At 41.1% G+C, this 20,150-nt stretch overlaps 1 protein-coding gene across 2 annotated transcripts in view; it reads right to left on the bottom strand.

Annotated features, from left to right (window-relative positions):
• The window catches only part of TOX (thymocyte selection associated high mobility group box), a 357,067-nt gene that overhangs the window by 141,703 nt on the left and 195,214 nt on the right, over positions 1-20,150 (bottom strand). For both annotated transcript variants that reach the window (XM_085605562.1, XM_085605563.1), the window contains one exon: positions 12,255-12,497. In XM_085605562.1, coding sequence (XP_085461688.1) covers positions 12,255-12,497 — 243 coding nt within the window. The remainder of the gene's footprint in view (positions 1-12,254; positions 12,498-20,150) is intronic.

Raw genomic sequence — 20,150 nt, 5'->3', positions numbered from 1 at the left:
GCAGGAATCGGGAGGTGGGAGACCAGCAGGAGGTGGGAGACAAGCAGGAATCGGGAGCTGGGATACACGCAGGAAGCGGGAGTGGGAGACACGCAGGAAGCGGGAGGTGGGAGACAAGCAAGAAGCGGGGGTGGGAGGCAAGCAGGAATCGGGAGGTGGGAGACAAGCAGGAATCGAGAGGTGGGAGACCAGCAGGAGGTGGGAGACAAGCAGGAATCGGGAGCTGGGATACACGCAGGAAGCGGGAGGTGGGAGACACGCAGGAAGCGGGAGGTGGGAGACAAGCAAGAAGCGGGGGTGGGAGGCAAGCAGGAATCGGGAGGTGGGAGACAAGCAGGAATCGAGAGGTGGGAGACCAGCAGGAGGTGGGAGACAAGCAGGAATCGGGAGCTGGGATACACGCAGGAAGTGGGAGGTGGGAGACACGCAGGAAGCGGGAGGTGGGAGACAAGCAAGAAGAGGGGGTGGGAGGCAAGCAGGAATCGGGAGCTGGGATACACGCAGGAAGCGGGAGGTGGGAGACACGCAGGAAGCGGGAGGTGGGAGACACGCAGGAAGCGGGAGGTGGGAGACACGCAGGAAGCGGGAGGTGGGAGACAAGCAAGAAGCGGGGGTGGGAGGCAAGCAGGAATCGGGAGGTGGGAGACAAGTTGAAGTCGGAAGGTGGGAGACAAGCAAGAATCGGGAGCTGGGAGACAAGCAAGAATCGGGAGCTGGGAGACAGCAAGGAATTGGGAGGTGGGAGATAAGCATGAATCGGGAGCTGAGACAAGCAGGAAATTGGGAGGTGGGAGACCAGCAGGAATCGGGAGCTGGGAAACAAGCAGAAACCGGGAGGTGGGAGACTAGCTTTGAAATCTGTAGTCTTCTGCATACATGGGGGGGCGGGTTGGCGTGTATGTCTTAACGCATTTCTTCTTACAGAAGATGCTCACTTGACAAGTAAAAACACACTCGGTGCAAGCCGGGCACAAAAGCCTAGCTAACTGCTGGGGCGGAGAATGGGGAAGGTAATAAGGGTAAATATTGCAGGAATTATTTGCAGCATTCGGTAAATAGACGACGGGGAGAGGTGAAAGGGTGAGGGTAGAAGCGTTCCCCCTGCCCTGCAGCCCCTCCCACCATTGCTTATCAGGGCATTGTGAGGGGCCGCTGGATGATGAACTGGCTGTATGTGGCCAACTATAGGTCATAAGTCTCTGCTCACTTTCCTCCCCAATATCCACCAGGCACTTGGGTAAGTGGGGCGGGTCTGACCAGCGTGGAAAGAACCTGCGTCCGATCTTATAAATGTGGCGAACACGGCACAACTCTTAACCAAAGATGTTTTCAATTTTTCCTTTTTCACCCAAGAAAAATCTTGCTGGTGAACTTGCGGTCAGTCCCTAGACTACAGGCGAATTTCGTATATGAAGCAGAATTCTACTAGCTGGCAAGAAGAAGCTAGCAGCTGGAAACTGGAAAAAAATGCAAGGCACCCAGTGACGTAGGCATTCTAGTGGTTCCATCCTGCAGGAAAGATGCTTGAAGGAAACCCTTAAGGAGCATCTCTCCTGCATGGCCACATTGCAGTAGCACCCTATGAGAACAAACCAGGCTGCCATTGATAATTTTTAAATGTATTCTGGAATACGTCGAATAATTATTTCAGTTATTAGTCTGTCGACGGCGGCAGAGCCAAGTCTGTCTTTCTTTGCCGTTTTATAAGAAATACAGTGTAGCGACATCCATTTAATTTCAAACGCTTTCTTCTCTCACTGGGTTTTGAAAAGAATTGGAGCTGACATCACCTGCTCTTTGGCGTATTTTAAGATCCCGAGCTAAAATCCATTGTTCCATGTTTTATGCATTACATGAAAAAGAAAGTGCCTCGGTAATATTTTTTAAACATTTATTTTAAAAACAGCAATCAGGCTGCTTGTAATAACACTCAGCTCGGCTCTGAAAGCTGCATTATTCAATATGCCAGTAGCCCTTTCCATAATAGCAACATATTAGAAATTCATGCTGCTCTAATGCATCTGAATTCACTTCTCTGCTGCCCTCCCTATAGACCCATAGAAATATGGGCTGCAGTTTCCAATCTCGTGTACAGCCTGTATGCATGGGCGGATTGTCAAAACTGTTGTACTTCCAATACAAAGAGCAGCTTAATCGTACTCTGCACACCACATGAAAGGCACTCGACCTTCACAGTGTTTGTGAGTTGTGGAAATATTATTCTTTTCGGCACTAGGTCACTTATGTGGACATATTAACCATTTTCTTTTTTGGCAATGCTGTACATGGTGCTGATCAGTGCACCGGCACACATGATGGAGAAAGGCACTGCCCCAGGCAACCAGAGTAGCACAAGGAACCAGGAAATGGAAAAAAGGAAAAACACAAGAGCCAAGCCTTCTCTATCTATGCACCAAGAGCTTGGAACACCATCAGGCATGCGCCCTGCATGCATGATTCTGGCTGCAAAGCAGGAATCCTGCTTCTCTTATGACATGGATACTCACAAACATTTTCTCGGGGACCAAAAAGTAGAGTGTGGGGCAGTGGCATAACGAAACTTGAGGGGGGCCTGCCTGCAGTGCACATGGAGGGGCCCCTACAGACTCAATCTGGAGATCCCCAGCCGAAGTGCGGTGCTGAGGGGGGCCCCCTGGAGGTTACGCCCTTCCACCCCCCCGCACCGTGGGCCTGCGGGGGCCTTTGTTTCGCCCATAGTGTGGGGTGTGCCCGAGGCCTGCATGGATGATGCAGCAACCCACCGAGACAGGGTGGGGAATTACGAGGACAGAAAAGAAACACTTATTTCCGAAAGATTATGAGAAAATGCATCCTTTCAAATCTTTTTGCACATTTTGTAGTAGCCTACAGGCTTCAGGCTAAACTACGTGTAACCTATACATTTTTAAAATGTTGCATTCTATTGTGTACTGTGTGTAAAAGATTTATAAACTGCATATTCACTGTAATTGCTGTCACAAGATGAGATTCAATGGAATTATAAATACGCATTTCTTTACCCCAGTGCAACAACCAGGATTTAAGTCAGTGACCCTGCAGTGACACACAAACATCTGAAGTCTGTAGCAATGAAACTGAGCTTTTCCACCAAAACAATGCATTTACACATATTACAGGGCGGCCAGGTTTTGAGCCTGCATACTTGTGTAATTTCCATGTTTGCATTGTATGTATTTGTGACATTCTCATAATTTATGTATGATACCTCGAGTGACACTTCATCGCAAAGTGTATTGACCCTAGGCAGAGAAACAGCCACAGCGGCAAAAAGTATTACCTTCAGTACAGTATTATATTCAATTACATTCAAGAACTATAATTACTGCATGCAGTACCAGCAACATACCCAGCTGCAAAATGATGCCAGAGAGGTTGACATGAAGCAAACTGACTGAACCAAAACTATCAGGTTTACCATTTCCATGTATGTACCCACAACAGGACATTTCTTTGCACTCTATTGCCTGTATTATTGAATTTATTATAAAAAGAAATGATTGCAGGTACCAGACTGGAAATACAAAACCTGGAAGGGACCTCCTCACACTAACCCAACCCAACCCTGTCATGCTCCTGTCACAGTTCCCATACCTTTTCTACACCCTTCCACAGTCCACTCAATTCAGCTTTCAAAAATGAGCAGGCCTGCTTTGATGATGGTACAAGCTTAACTGGCTGTAGAAAGAAAGCTCACAACCAGAAGAGTACAAACAAATGTACCCTTGCAGAATAGCTTTCTTTGTTTTCTGATGCTGGGCTTTCTTTCTACAGTAATTTTAGCTTATTTTATGAGAAGGGCAGCCTTGCTCATAAAACAAGCTGAACCGACTATAGAAAAAAAACCAGAATCACTAAACGATGTTGTCTGGCTAACAGCAGTAGCAATAAAAAAACTAAAGTCAAACTGCTTTACCTCTATGCTCCTGTTTTATCAATTCCCAAAGAAAGGTCTGCGGGCCACAATAAAGGGTCTGCCGGGCAAACAGCGTCCCGAGTGCCACACATCGAGTACCACCAAAATTATTTATAGTGGCACATGCCGTAAAGCACACCATGTGCCACTGTAGATGATTTTGAATAATATATTTCTGCTGGCATAATTCCTATGTTCCCTCACTGCTATGTACAGCACTCCATTCCTTTGTAGATATTAGGATAGCTAGTAAATACATACTTAAACACAGTGTTAGCGAGTACAACTGGTGAAATGCAGATTTTGTTTAATGAATTCTCACCAGGTTGTTCCATTTTTAAATGGTCCAGGGCATCATCTCACTTAAGAAGCGTCTCCACATTGACTAATCCTAGGCTTCATCCCACATTCACTATTAGAGAGTTTTACAGTGTATTGGGCCTGCCAACAATATCAGTAAATGTGGCAAACAGGTCCAGTGAGGAGACGGTCATAATTCTGCTATCTCCCCCTCTTGTCTAGTGGAAGTACCTCAATCCCTGGAATCATATTTTATAGAATTATAATGCAGGCAGTGCATGTGAATTTTTTCGTGGTCTTTGGGTTGCATTTAGCCCATTCTATTACCTGAGGATGCTTTGTAGGGCTACAAGACGTAAGGTACTTATGAAAGGCCTTTTAATTGATACCCTCACTTCCGAGGCGATCCTCTCAAACCTGTATCTTTTCTCAGAACACCTCTGCCGCATAACAGTGAAGGGAATCTAGCAGTGAACTGCTTCCATTGTATGTTACTTAGACACTCTGTACACATTGTGCTCATCATAGCAGTACAATGATGGACCCGCCATCTATCTAGGCTTAAGTAAGGTTAACAAAGTCTCTATTGCACAGAACAACATATCTTTAAAATGTCTGAAGATAACTGAGAATTTCTAAATATCAACCTGTCAAGGTACCTGGACAAAGGAGACCACTTTCCTTCATCTGCTCAGACAACTCTGTCACTTGTTTCACTTCCTGTCCTAGAAACGCAACCCTGCCCATCAAACAAAGAAGAAACACTGACAGTTCTTCCTATAATAGTGAGGATTTCAAGGGCTCCACAGCCGTTCCCTAGTACATAACACACAGCCTTGGCACTGCTTGGCAACAATCACCCATCTAAAATGTAGCTCATTTTCACTAAAAGATGCATGAAAAGTATTCATATACATTGCAATTGCTGATGTTTGGATATACTTGCTATGTTTACCGAACAAAAATGTTAAACACATTTTAAGAAAAGGGAAAAAAGGCACACTTTAGTTTTGTTGTGAATATGAGGATAATTTCTAATATGTGCACCAATGTGATTTAGTGTCTGAAAATATTTTTGTAGCACTATTATAAATATCCTGCGTCAAATTCACAAAAGATTCTTCCTGATTTGTGAAGCCAATGGAAAAAAAATCCTATTTTGCACATGCATTGATTCATCAAGTCAGTTTGTGCATGTGCTATGTGTTTGCAAATTGTCTATCACACTGTCATCTGCCCCAGCAAAAAATGTGTGATTGGGAACATGCTATCCAGTCGCGGCCGGTGCAGGTAATCATGGTGAGGAGGTGGAGCAGGCCGTGGGAGGGAGTCGACAGACACCGGAATAGGATTCATTTATTTAATTTGACCTATTCTGTCGCCTGTCGACTCCCCCCAACCTCTCCGCACCCCATCGCGCTTACCTGTGCCGGCCGCCGCTGATGTTGTTGGACATGGCAGGTGCAGGAAACTTTCTCATGGTGTTGTGCTGGCATAATACCTTACTGAGCTAGAGTAAGACAGCCACAGAGGATGGCACTGTAAAGCCAAGAGACAACATTTTCCCTTAAGGCATTACAAGTCCCATACTCCACTGCTCTTGTAAATATAGAATTACATTTCTACTACTAACATACAGATGTTTAAGGCTTTTACTAGAGGATGCATGGGTGAAAAGTTGGGAGCCTGCTGAGATCCACTGAGATTGTGTATGAGGGCCAATGCATATTCAAAAAGTGGAGGTGTACCTACTTTCCCTACAATGCACTGTGGGCCAACCAGCAAATGTGCCTAGCCACCTCTCAACTGGCATCCTGGATTGTGAATCTCTAAATGCAAACACACATTTGCAAAAAATCTGCAGTTGCAATTACATGAATCACCCGATTAGTTTCATATTCACTGTTCACAATGATATTTAGAAATTCATTTGCATGGACACCCGCACAGCATAATACAAATTTGTGCTGCACTAGCAAGCCTTTAAAATTTACAATAATTGGATACTACGTTTTGCATTTCAATACGTCACACAAGCACCCGTGTAAAACATTAGCAAATATAGCCTTTAGTTGCGCCTATAATGGGTCGTCTATCCTACTAACCAGATCTCTCCTGACTTCTGAGCTACCTTGTTGAGGACAGTGTCCTGAGAACTAGGTCTTGTTTTAAGAATAGACTTGTGTGATCTGCCACTGGTTCAGCAATTCCTACAAGCTCTCAAGGCCCTGTGTTCACAGTTCTCTGAGAGAGTGTAATCGCTGTCCTTGCTGGGCAGAATGTCTGTCTTGTTTAGCTGTGGAATCCATAACCTGGTGATATTAATGTCAGTCTGGGAACATTAGTGTTTAAAGACAAACTTGGGTTCTAAATTGTAAGCCTAGGATACAGAGGGTGACTTCCACACACCATTACTCCGACTCGTTATCAAAGAGCGGTGCATTACTCTTTCTCCATTAAGACAGGTTTATTGGCCTTACAGCTGGGTCCCTTTACGTCATTTAATATCAATTTCAGCTTTTGAGTAAGAGGAAAAATCATTCATCACAATATTTTATATTTTTCAGGAAATCCATACTTGTTTCCACTTCTATGAGGAATATAATTTCTAAAATTACTGTCCAAAATCTACTGGAGGGTGTAAAATATAAATTGTCTCTCTTTTAAAGCCAATAAATGAAAAGAAAAGGAATGGGAGGATATTTATTTCTGACATGTACTAGTATCCAATAAACCTGTGTTTCAATTTTGTGAAAGTTTATCATCATCTATGAAATATACACAATGAAGCCCATCTGAGCGATAGACCTCATCGCTAAAGTAATTTTTTCCAGAATCTGAATCCTGCAGTCGGTTATGGAAAACTCATCTATTCCTAAAGACATTGGAAGCCTATAACGGGAAATAGAAAACCAATACGGGTTCTCTGAACACAGCTTTTTATAACAGATACCAACCATGATCCACTATAATGTTCACTGGGAATATACAAAGAAAATTGATTTTGCTTTTGGATTTCTTTTTCCTATTTAGGCATGGCAGAAATTAAATTTGCTTCTGGTTTAGATCAGTCATTATCATGCAGAAAGTACTTAGTAAATGGAAAACAAATCTTGCCAAGAACTGTGGAATAAGAACAAAGAACCTTGAGAATCTAAGTCACCAGATCCATGATATGATTACCTTGTTTTAAGAGTATATCTAGTCAGTGCGATCCAAAATTCATGAGCACATAGTTCAGAATTTGCTTAACTAAGGGAACTCTTTTAACCCACTTATGCGCTGTCTATCAATATATCTGAGACTGGAAAACTTTGGGAATGTTGAAATGGCTCTCACTTCATTGCTAGAGCATTTCCTTCTGAATCTTGGATTATATGCCAGTGAAATACTGATGAGCAATCACTGGAGGCACAGAACAGCGGAAGATTGGTGGTGACATTTAGTGAAGCCTTTGACTATGTCTGCCCTCTGACAAGCAGTCAACTTTATTCAGTAATCCATTGATGATGATTTAGGGTTCGATTCACAAAAGGTAGAGAATAAGGAATTGACAATTGCTCACACATGACCAATTCTATGTTTACAGGAAATGTGTGAATTCTGTGGGAGAATTGGAGGGGTACCCATGGGAATCTATGTAGTTACTATGGAATACAAGGATGCACAGTAAATACAAATAATAAGTCCCTAAATAAACAGCATTGTGTTGCTTTGCATCTATGTTTGTGCTATACACATCTGCATACATACATACATGCATACATTCATATATACATATCATTTCCAACCTAGGAAATATGCATATGGAAATTGGATGCAAATGTGTATTTATCACATTTATTTTTTCTGTGTTTTTCCAAACAGAAGCTTTTCAATAAAGGATCTTCTTCTACAACCCCCTTAACTAGGGGGATTTCACTACTGATTTTCACCTAAATTTGCAAGTTAAGTGTATTCAGGGTTTTAACCTACCCACAAGAGGTATGTGAATATACCCAAATTGAGGAGTTTGTTGGCATTCGCCTACTTTTGAAGGTAGGATCCTCATAACAGCTACATAGATGCCCCTAACTCTGAATTTGTGAATGCTAAGGTGTTATCAAGAATGCAAAAAGTATGTACTAACAATTTCCACTTGCTTAGTTTACATTCTGTAAAGCAATAATTGAACTTTGCTTTTTCATATGCATTTCTGGGAATTTAGCTTTGAGAAATGTTTCTTCAAAGCTACAGACCTGCTTTTGCTATGGATTTATTGTGTGGCTCGGCAAACAGGATGGAAAATCCACCAGTTTGCTTACTTTCTCCACACTCTTGAGTGTTGGAATGTTTTTCACCTGCATTGTGTTCCTCATTCTAGTTTAGTTCCGAGTTAGTGTTTATGATATATTATTTTTTAACCTACCTACTTATTTACATTTGTGATCTGGAACGGCTGAAAATGCTTATTGTAAAATACTAAATACCTGCTTGGATATACTTCTTTGGTAGTTGACACATGGACAAAACCTTTCCATCAGCTTCCTTCACTGGGCTCTGCGGGTGAGTGATTCTAATAAAGTTTGGGATTGATCCGTGGGAAATCTCAACATTACATTTCTTGCAATTCATGCCTCCATGTCTGGATGGCCAAGCAAAGACAGCAAATGCACATCTTTGATTATTACTTGTTCTATGATGGTTTAATTGATCTTGGTTTCTTAACACTCATCAGAATGCAAAATTCAAACCTTCTACAGCATGTGGCTCTCAACGCAACACACACAAAATTCCTTTTCCCTTGTCATGAACCCTGCTTGTCCCTTCCGTATGCATCTCATACCCTTACAAAAAAGACATCTACTACAACACCAAAGGGGAGCAAAAAGGCAATGTGATACTATCAAAGTCACATTTATAAACCCAGTCAGCATAAGTGTGTCCTCTTCAAGCAACTGGGAACCCTGAATTACCATCTGCATTGTCGTGGATAACTTCAAATAGAGCATCTCCTTCGACTGGTTCTCAAGCTGTCCAGACCCGTGTGGCAATGCATATTCCTGACAGCAAAGAACGCATATGAGTGTGAACATATGGTCTTCAAGTGCTAAAAGGCTATACTAGTTGCAGATGCATCAGGTTCATGCTGTATAAATATCACTTACATAACAAATATCTTTTATGGGGCCTCATAAGCAGGTAGTCATTCTTTCTAGATAGGAACATGTATTTCATCAGTTTGTGATAACTTCATGACATTAAATAATCTTAACAATCGCATTAAAGTGAGTTTGAGTCTGTAGTTCTAAGGAATACAGGAACTGTCAGATATGAAAAGGGGAAGGTGGAAACAACTGAACTTGAAGAAGTTTTCATATATTTAAAAGGCTTCCAGCAGATTCTTTCATATTTACACATGACAGTTAAAAAAAGATTAAAGCTGTCTTTCAAGAACTTGACAACGAATTACAAAAGGCGCTGAGTACGGCCCATAACGAATTTAGACAGTTAAAATGAGATAAGGTAAAAAACACAAAAGTCTAAATCAAACGGCCAAACATCTCAAATACCAAGATGTTAAGAACTTAAATGCAGACTGGAAGAGCACCAGCAATTCATTACTCTCTAGAAAACAGGTGCAAAATAAAATACTGGAAAATAATGAAAACAAAGACATGAACAATACTTTATGTTTTAAAAATGGTATCCAAGGGTATGAAAAACTCATACTATCAACTACAAAGCACATTATAGCCATACATGGGTTACTGTGTAGCGAGAGTATTATTGCACTTTTTTTTTGTGAAACTACAAAAGGAAAATACTACAGTTTATATAATACAGCTAGCTTGCAGGACTAAAAAGATGTAATACAGTCCATATTAACACTTCTTGGCCTAAAAGTTCATTTATTTTGAGATTATTCAACGAACTGATTCTAAGGGATTTATTTGGTTCACAAAGCCTTGGTTATTTTTTAAGAAACAGTTGAACCAATTTAGGTACAAATTTTACATGGAATGATCTTATCTATTTTTGAAAGACAATGAGGGACTTGTTAGCAATATGAAAGGTTGACCTTTTACCTTCTGTTTTTAAGGACAGCCCAGAATTGTTAGTAAAACGGTTTTCTCATTCCATCAATTCCTTTTGATCAATAAATGTTACTTAAAACTACTACTAAGCCACTTGATATGCATTTCATGAAAAAGCTGGCGGTCCAACCGATGCCTACGGGGGGAATCCGCTCTGCCTCAAAGAGCCTGTCAGGGCGGAGGGTGGATCGCAATCCCCAAAATGGAGGTGGTGACTGCCCAGGCACCACCTTGGGGATTCCGATGTACGTTTCCGACAGCCTTTCTATGGCGGTCTGACCGCCATACAAAAGGCTGTTGGAAACGGACTTTTTGGGGCCCCCATCAGAGCCCCCGTCCCCCACGGTCTCCACTTAGTGCCTACCACACGGTGCATGGATGTTTGAAAAGTATAATTTTTCTATTGCAGCTTGTGCTGCAGTCCGCAGCACAAGCCGCAATAGGAAATATACACTTTACGACTGCCGTGAAGGTGGTCGCATCCTAATTAGGGAAGCGGGATCGCCGACTCCTTGGTGGGCGGTCCCATTTCCGACACGATGCCGATCGGACGCTCGTCCGACCGGCATCGTAATGAGGCCCATAGTTTATCTCATTACAAATGTAACATAACCTACACATTATGACAGAACATAATCTAGGATAATTATCTGAACATAAAGTTCAGGGTTGCAAAATTTCACTATGAATATTTAAATGATTTGGACTGATATATATCTAATTTACTGTTTACGATAGATAATGCAACACATCAAACAGCATTTGGGACAATTGACATTCAAATACTTTTTTCAGTCATGATCTTGCTGTCGATGGCGAAATGTTTTGTAGCTCTTCCAAATGCTTATGAAATATTGTCTTAATTGTCTGAAACGTAACACAAACAAAACAGAGTTGGTGATTCTAGGAGGCCTCAGGTCTATTTGGTAATTTACTTGGTCCCTGGATGCATTCGGCCACTGTCACACTCCCTCCCACACTATAAAAAAATCAAAGAAGCCACTTTGATGATAAAATATCATTCTAACTTCTAGGAGTTAAGGTATCCGCCACATGCTCTTTCTATCTGAAAATACTGCCTAAACTTCCTTTTTTACTTGTGCATTCTGATGTTAATATTCTTGAGCTTATTGTCAGCTCGCACATCGACTACGCTAGTGTACTCTAATGATGGCTTCCTGCCTCCACAGTACACTCTCTACAACTGGTTTAAAATGCAGCACCTCAGCTACTGCTTAAACTACCATGTAGGACTTGGATCTCTGGCCATCTAAAGAAGTTACTTTGGCTTCTGATCCACAAACGACCCTTAATAAGAGCCTCTGCATATATTTTAAAGCACTGCACAATAAAAATACCTTCCTTTATACAGAAGGGGTTTAACTGGTATACACCAGAGCGCCCCTAGTGTCCTGCCAGAGTTCAGTTCCTCGCAGTACCCAAAAACAGAAAGATGCAGCAAAATGTACAGAATTTACTGACCTATGACATTCGCTTGATGAACAGCGATGGGAACTAGTCACAAAGATAAATATACATGTTTATGTTTGTGACTAGCTCCCTAAATGAAGTGCAGAAAGTCTCTTGCTAGCACTGGGCACAGCCTTGCTATTAAATTGATTAGTGTCAAGACAGATGCTTCTGGGCAATCACACACTTTACAAATTATATAAATGAACAAACAAACAAATAAACACAAAGTGGCAGGCATGTACACATCTATGCCTACTATATATAAATACAATATATAATGATGTTACACAACTAGAAAAAAACAATTTACATTACATATTTTGTATAGTATATCAATATCTACTGGTCTCTTTGATGAACCTTTTTTCCATTTTGAGCACTTATAACTTAAAACACATTGACATTTTTATGATTGCAAGACCTGTTAATATAAGCGTATAAAAACTAAATAAAATAAAATAAACACTTACCATAGAGATGGAATTTGAAAGAAGTGACCCATCCTGGCCAAGCATGTTAGAAACAGTAATTGCAGGAAGGTCCATGCCTTGTGGATGAAACTGAAGCAGACCACCCTGACTCATTGGGTGGCACAGGGAGTGGTAGCTAGCCTCCACATCTGACAAGTGCAACAGAGAATGGTCAGGGAGTGAAGGGGGTGTAATTGGTGGAATGTTAAAATCTTCACTCTCCAGACTTGAACCAGGGTACGACTGTGAAAAAGGAGGGAAAACAAATCACTGTTAAATTCTATTATTTAATGCATGCTTACTGAGATAAATACTATCTCAAACAACCTTTACACATAAACACCTACATCTATGATTGGCTCATTTTGTAGCTATTTGCCTTGAAAAATATATGGTGCTTCCTGCTGTTTTTCCAAACAATTACTGTAGATAGGAGTAGATTTACTAGTTGAAATTGTGCCATGAAATGAGGCAATGTGGTAGTTTAAACAAGTGTATTATTAGCTAGGTTGCAAAATCTGCGCAAAAAACATAATGTTTTGGTTGTGTGTAATACAAATCCTAAAATGGTAGCCATGAAAATGTAAGGGAAGGATGAACTTTTACTTGAACACATCTCTCAAATTACATATTCTTATTTTGGTTTCCCATTCTCCACGCTGCTTTCATTCTGCATATCTCTTTCTTTTGGACCTTCCTCATTATTAACACATCATTGTATGATGAGGCTCCTTCATTTAAGGAGTCATAAGAGCAAACTATTTGTATGGTTATGGAGTCAGCTGCACTGTCTGTAGAATTTGGAGCCTCTTATGCACTTTCAGATCAATGTTGGATTAGTGTTGGAACAGAGATGCCCCCGGGAATCTGATACTCACTTCGAAAAACTGAAACATCTCAATTATGCAGCCAGGAGAAGGTCTTCCTCTCTCTGCTACGGTATCTGAACAACCTGGGCTGGGCATTTGTGAGGCATGTTAGAAATGTTCACACTTATCTTTCAACACTAACAGACCTTGCACTTCTTGTGCTTCTCTCAAGAACAGACTGGTTTAAGTTGACCTGTTTTAGGTGGGCCTCTACTACCGTAGTTGTTCATTTAGCGTAACTTGCACTTGATCTTCTTATGTTCTACAGGTTTTTTGACTGTGTTTTGACTGACACTGCATGAGGTGGCCGTGGGAAGATGTGATGCCTGAGTTTTGCATTTTGGATCCACCAGCCTCCTCTAGTATCAATACCTCAAGGATTTGCCTCAGTGTGTGGGTAAGAGGGTCTTGAATTATGCTAGTAATCGCTAACTAGAGTGGTCCAAGTCTTGTGGCTCTCAGCTTCTTTTCCATTTTAGTGCAGTCCAGTGCAGTCAGCTAATATGTTATGTGGGAGACAATGAGAATAAATCAAGAACCACTGCAAGCACAATAGAGCATACAGGAGGATTAGGTAACATTAGAGGTCACAACAGGACACTAAGTGGTAAGATAGACCAGCACGGTGGTAAACACAATACATGCACAGTGAATTCCAAAGATGCAGCATGAGTTGAGGAAATCACACAAGGAACCCTCTTCAAACACCTGCTTTTCTTTTGTCTCTTCAGTATACTGTGAGAGACAGAGAGCCGGAAGACACGTGTTGGATCTAGTTTATGCTTTGAGTCTGCTTAGCTTAATTTTAATTTCTAACAGCAGAGGTGGTCCCTAATGGGGGGAGTGTAGCCCTTGACTTCCACGGTAGTAGTTACAGAAAGCCCTCCTTACAGGTTAGGTTTTTTATGCAATTTATACATTTTATTTCCATTCAGACAAACAAGGCTGTTTCAAAAACAATTCAAGATTCAAAGAATCTCTTAGCTTCAATCTTACATACTAGGGACTCCTATTCAGTGACAGTGCAAGTGAATAAAGTGAGCATAAAGTGCACAAGTGTTATATGCAAGGCAGTGTATACATGTGACTGATAGTGATCATGTGATGTTATGAACAACACTTGTGGTACAAGTGTCAGAAATCCACAATCAACTTAAAAACTGAGTCCACATTTGGTCTTGTCGACGTTTCGACCCATATAGCAAAATTAATGAGAAACGGGTCATCATCAGTACAGGATGTTTTATAGGAGGCACCAGAACAATGCCGATAAGAATCTTAATGTGTCTGGGGTGTGCCACTACATCAGCTAAAAACAGCATATGGACAGGCAAAATGATTAGAAAAAACACATAAGGGAAGTCCTAGTATGTCTCAAAGGCTGCTTCTTGTTACTATAAGTACTAGGTAAGCGACTGCAGGCATTAATCACTAATGAAATATGTCAACAGGCAAGTAATGAGGGGGCCACAAAGATCGCGCTGAAACTGAGGTATGTAACTGGATGTTGATTTCCCATGAGCTTGTTAAGCCATCTGCCGATCGGGGTAACAAAAACGTCTACACCCCTCTAGTGATCGGGGTAACCTGCACCACCAACCACCCTTCCAAAGATCGGCATGATGTCTGAAAAGGCGCTCGCTGGCTGGCTTGTGGGCTACACTTCCTCTGTTAGGGACCACATTTGCTGTTAGAAATTGTTGTACCCGGGTTACTGGGTTTGCCCCATTTATTACAGAATAGCTCCATTTAATTGGCATTTATATGTATAATTTAAATGGCCAATTCCATTGTGTGGAATGTTTCTACTCAATGTGCTGCTATCCATTCCACATATTCAGTGTTGTGGTGGCTCGAGTGCATTTCTGTTTTTTTTATTTTTTTTATCAAAAACAAATTCATGGTACTGCAGAATTTCTTGTCAAATTTCTGTAAGTTTTCTTTATGTAATATTACTATTTTTATACAACGATTGTAACCTTTAAACCGAACCAATATTTATTTCTTTTCTTTTACTTTGATTATTGTCTCTACTTTGTTTATACTAAATACCTTAACATGCACAATAATAAACTCTGTAGCATGTATGTAGGCAGTCCTAATTAATTGTGAACATGGATAATCCTTTGTATGACGTTTACGACATACTGACATGTAGAGTAAGAAAAACTTTTGTTGAGTAAAAAATGTATTTTACTGGCTTTTTATAGTGTGATGTAATCGGTCCCTAAGGAGATGCGCTATTATTTCAACTGATAAACTATAGGCAGGAATATTGTAATTGAAATGTATGTTTAAACACTTTTGTAGCACACAGAGAAGGGTAATTCTAATATTACAAAGAATCTTTCCCGAGCCCTCATTTCAAGCATCTGAAGTATAGGAGAGAACCATCTCTTACATAAGGAAAAATACCACTGCCAATAAAAGCTACTCCGTCAAATTGCCACAGGATTACGACAGCTAGTAACATGACTGACTATAAGTAGATGCTTAACCAATGGCTTTCCCGCTGCATGATACAAGACCATGCAAAAATAGCAATCTTTAGCAACGAACATAAAATAAGATCTGAGCTGATCTTAAATACTGTCAACAGCAGAAACAACTGCTACTACCTGAGGCCTAGGTTACGTATGATGGCTATATTATCCTTTGATAACAGAGATATGTTTTTTGACACAAGGTTCCTGACACTGACAGTTCAATTCACACCTTTATTTCTGGCTTGCATTATTTTTTACTGCTTGGGTAACATTTGCAATATGTGTTAAAAAACACAAAAAAAACTACCCCCCTTTTCAGCTTAAAAGTGAAAATGATGACGTTTTCCACAAGTACAGTACCACTGGTGACAATATGTACTGCTAACGCCAATGTAGGGTGGGTTTCTCGGCGCAGTGGTAGTTCACCGCTGGCTGGACTTCATCTGAAACAATGTCAGTAGTAAAGAAGCTGAATGCTGCTGAAAAGTAAGGCTTGACTTCCAGCATTGCTGCCTCTTGGCGCTTATGCAACTATTCAGAACTTCTCATGTATTTTTATTAATGAGCGCAACCAACCTAAGCCTCCTTAAGAAAAGGCTAGATGATTTGTAGACTTTAAACCATAAGGCAAATTACTGCACTAAGGACATTAAAAGACTAAAGGGACTATGAGCTAAGCCATGCCAATAAAATGGTATGAATGCTGACCTATATCCATAATTAATTTGCACTGAGGGGATATAGAAAAAATAGAAACTGGACCGTAGGACAAGTGATCAGATTTTTTTCTAAGGAAAAGTGATGATTTCAAGTCTTTTGATTACCTCAGAGTGTAATTTGCCTAAAGCCACATTACACTTTTACAAGACATATAGGAGTGAAACTTTGTTTGACTAGTATACAAGGTTAAAAGCACAGTTGAATATTTTGCAGTGACGTTTGAACGGGCCCCTGACCCACACTATTGAGAAAAAGATGGAAGAATATCATTAAAGAGAGATTTTTTAATTGTTTTGATTTGTCTTTTTTAGAGAGACCTACATATTTGTAAGACTCTTTGGGGACAGGAGTAGCCCTTCTTCACAGAGAATGTGTCTGGAATGATTGATAGTTGGAAGAGTTCTCTACGGTTCAGCAAGGGGTAAGGTCAGTCATAAAAATGTGCCTGACCCTACTCGGGCCATAGCCTGCATAGTAACTTGTGATGCAGAATTGCTGAAGGTGGCGGGCAGTATTGGTGAGCGGCAAGTGGGTGATTACATAGGGAATAATTAAAAACCTATGCAGCACAGTGCAAGTTTGGACTTCAGGTTCATCTTTTTCTCTGAAAACCACGTCTCTTTGATATAATATATAATAAAATGAATAATAACTATTTCCGGTGAATTTCATAAAGTGTGAGACGAGAATGGTTTGCAGTTCAACTTAGACACTTCAAGAATGTCTTTGAATCGGTCTAGAGCAGGGGTGATTTGCCGGCTGGCCTCACAAGGCAGATGTGAGACTTACCAGAACTTTTTTTTGTCCTGTAATGGACGTATGTTTAAATGAATAATCAGCTTTATCTCCAATTTTTAGATGGAAAGTCGAAGGAAGCAAGTGTTGGTGAGTCTCCTTTGCCTCTAACACGTGCTTCGAGCTTGGGATTTTAATGTATTAAAGAAGGAGCCCCTGATCCGAATCAGCCCGGCACGCGTTAAGCAGGGCCATTTAAAATGGTCAAAGCAGTGATCCTATGAGCAGCAACTCACCTGTTTCCTCTAGCTGAACAACCCTAGTGATTAATGGCCATATGAAAATAAGCAGTAAATCAAGGTATCAGGCAGCATCTGTTTCTAATAAGATTATCACTGAAAGGCCATCATTTCTCATCAGGACCATCTATTTCCACTGTAAAGACATCCCACATGACAAGGCCAGTGACAAGCATATAGTGAGACACTTGCTCTATATATAATGCGTGCAATGCATTACCCTCAACCGTGCCCTGTGCTAGCTACATACACATACAAGGACAGTGGAAGTAAAGGAACCCTTGTCCCAAGTACTCTAAGTTGAATACATAATTGTATATAATATTCATGTATACGGGGGCCACTGGGTATTGACATTAAGGGGCATGGCCTGTGATATACCTAGTAATTTAAAGGGTATGGCTTTTGACTATGCCCTCTGACTGCAGTATACAAAGTCTTGTGGCATGCCTATCTGAAGGGGTACACAGGGCATGATCCTTGCCTGCCACATTTAGGGGCGTTGAGCATCAAGTACAAGGTGCCATAGCCTGCGGCCATGCCCTCTATGTTGTACAGCTAGCATGCTACATGGAGGAATATATGTCATACCTGTGTGGCGTACACAAAGGACTTTGACCACGCCAGAAATTGTGCTACATCCAGTGGCACTAAGCACATAGGCACTACTTACATTGAGGATAACGTTATTGGTGAACTGTGACGTCGTGAGCAGTGAATTATGGGAGTTGTGGCTGTATAACTAACCATTATTGATAAATATTGTGGTATTTTTGGGTTTCGATCATAATATTTCATAACATAGGCTAGCATATGATAACAGTAATAATTACCTTTTAAAACATGTATGAGAATTTCTTAAGTTTCATATTAGCATAATTATATCATTGCCTGACATATCCAGGTGGTAAAACCAATGTCCAAGTATTTCGCTAAGGGCATGCCACTTTGGAATACCTGCTGTCTTGCATACTTGCCAACTTTACTTGTACATAAATGTCTCTTGCATGCCCTGTATATATACTGGGCAAAAGGCATAGTTGATTTGCTCTGACTAGTACCCATGCCCACAGTGCTCCTGGAGTACATAGCACATGATATTCCTAATACTGGTCTAGTAATCCTACTGGCCATAGCCACACAATAGGGTCTGCATACTTCACCTGCTAGAACAAGGTACAGGGCATGGGTACTGGAGTAAAGGCCTTTGCTGTTGTCCAAACTATTTTGGCTAATGGACCCAGAACATGGCCTACATCAATACACTATGTCCAGTGCCTACTCCTATAGTAACGTTGGAAATACAAAAGCATTGTTCATACTCTGTGTCCACTACTCATGACCAATATATCCAAATGGAAAGGTCATAATGTCTGGACATACCCACCCAGTATCCATGCCGCTAGAGCACAAATACTGTCCCAAGTCCCACTAACTCTTTGGCCTTCTGGGCATTAACTTTCATCATTACCAGCAGGCAATGGCTACTGAGTGTGGTGTATGGCTCTGGCCTGAAGCCTAGTGTCCACCTCTCACATTTCCAGCAGAAAGTCATCTCACGACTGAAATTTCCACTGGAATTTCTAGTAGAAGGCTTCTGTATGGCTCTGCAGTGGGGTTCATGTTTAATTTGTAGCTGTATGTAGCCCTTTGCCTTTCAGGCTTCATGACTCAAAGCATTTCTTGCTGGTGGCGAGGAAACATCTCAGTTTAGCAAAACAGGGGAGGTATAGAAGTTGACTGCAGTCAGATAAAAGTGTTGTGCACTGTGTGGCACATGACAGGGTCTGAGTTGTAGAAGCCTTGGCCATGCAGCAAGGACGGATGCAGGTGAAATTGTGACAAATTACTGTTATTTATGGCTATTTTTTAAAGCTTTGCAGCCATATGGCATGGGTCAGGGTGAAACACGGTTGCATTCAGCATAGGGGGATTTCTTCGGTGTATAATAGGCAACCAATGACCTCCCGCAACTTTATTCAACATTTCAAGCCTTGATTTAACTGAAAAAAGTATAAGCCAAACCAATGATTTTCCTTAAAGTTTACAGTATAACTACTTAACATTAATCAAGTCTTATAAAGCTTAATGCATGGCCTCTGGACAGTGAAATGGTTGATGAAATAAGGGGCAGATTTACCAGAGATGTATGCATCAGCTACTAGAGCTTTTTCTTTGGATTCACCTGGAGTTTATTGTTAATGACTACAGGCAAACATGGACTTGATGACAAGACCCAGGCACTGCTGGTATTGCACATTCAATACTGTGGACTACACTTGGCAGTTCGGGATGGACTGTTCCCATGAGGCACAGGGTCAAGGCTGATTTGCATATGGGCAGGTCTAAACTGGGGTGGCATAGTGAGCAAAAGAATGATGGATTTAACCCAGATCTCTTGACTGGGGGTGAATGTTTTGATTTGGTCAGCATTCCGTCCATCAATTGTGTGTCTTTTACACTTTCTCATTGGCACACTCAAAACAGAATGGGAGTTAATGGGAAGGTCCTAAATTGGCTAAAACTCAGAAAGGTACTATTGTAACCCCTTATACCATTACTTGTCATGTGGTATTAATCCGCCCTATCACCCATTATCTTCATAATAGCTGAACGGAACATTTCTTTTCATCAGCATGCGGATGACATGCACTGTACCTCAAGCCTGACTCCCCTGAATCTATCATTAAATTACAGCAAAACACACCTGTTGCCAGGATTGGACAGTACAAAAGCCTTTCAAATTCAATGCCGCCTTGTGACTTCTAGTCGAGTAAAACAGATGTT

The sequence above is a fragment of the Triturus cristatus genome, chromosome 5_1, assembly GCF_964204655.1.
Source record: "Triturus cristatus chromosome 5_1, aTriCri1.1, whole genome shotgun sequence".
NCBI lineage: Eukaryota > Metazoa > Chordata > Amphibia > Caudata > Salamandridae > Triturus > Triturus cristatus.
This window is presented reverse-complemented; position numbering and strand designations above follow the sequence as displayed.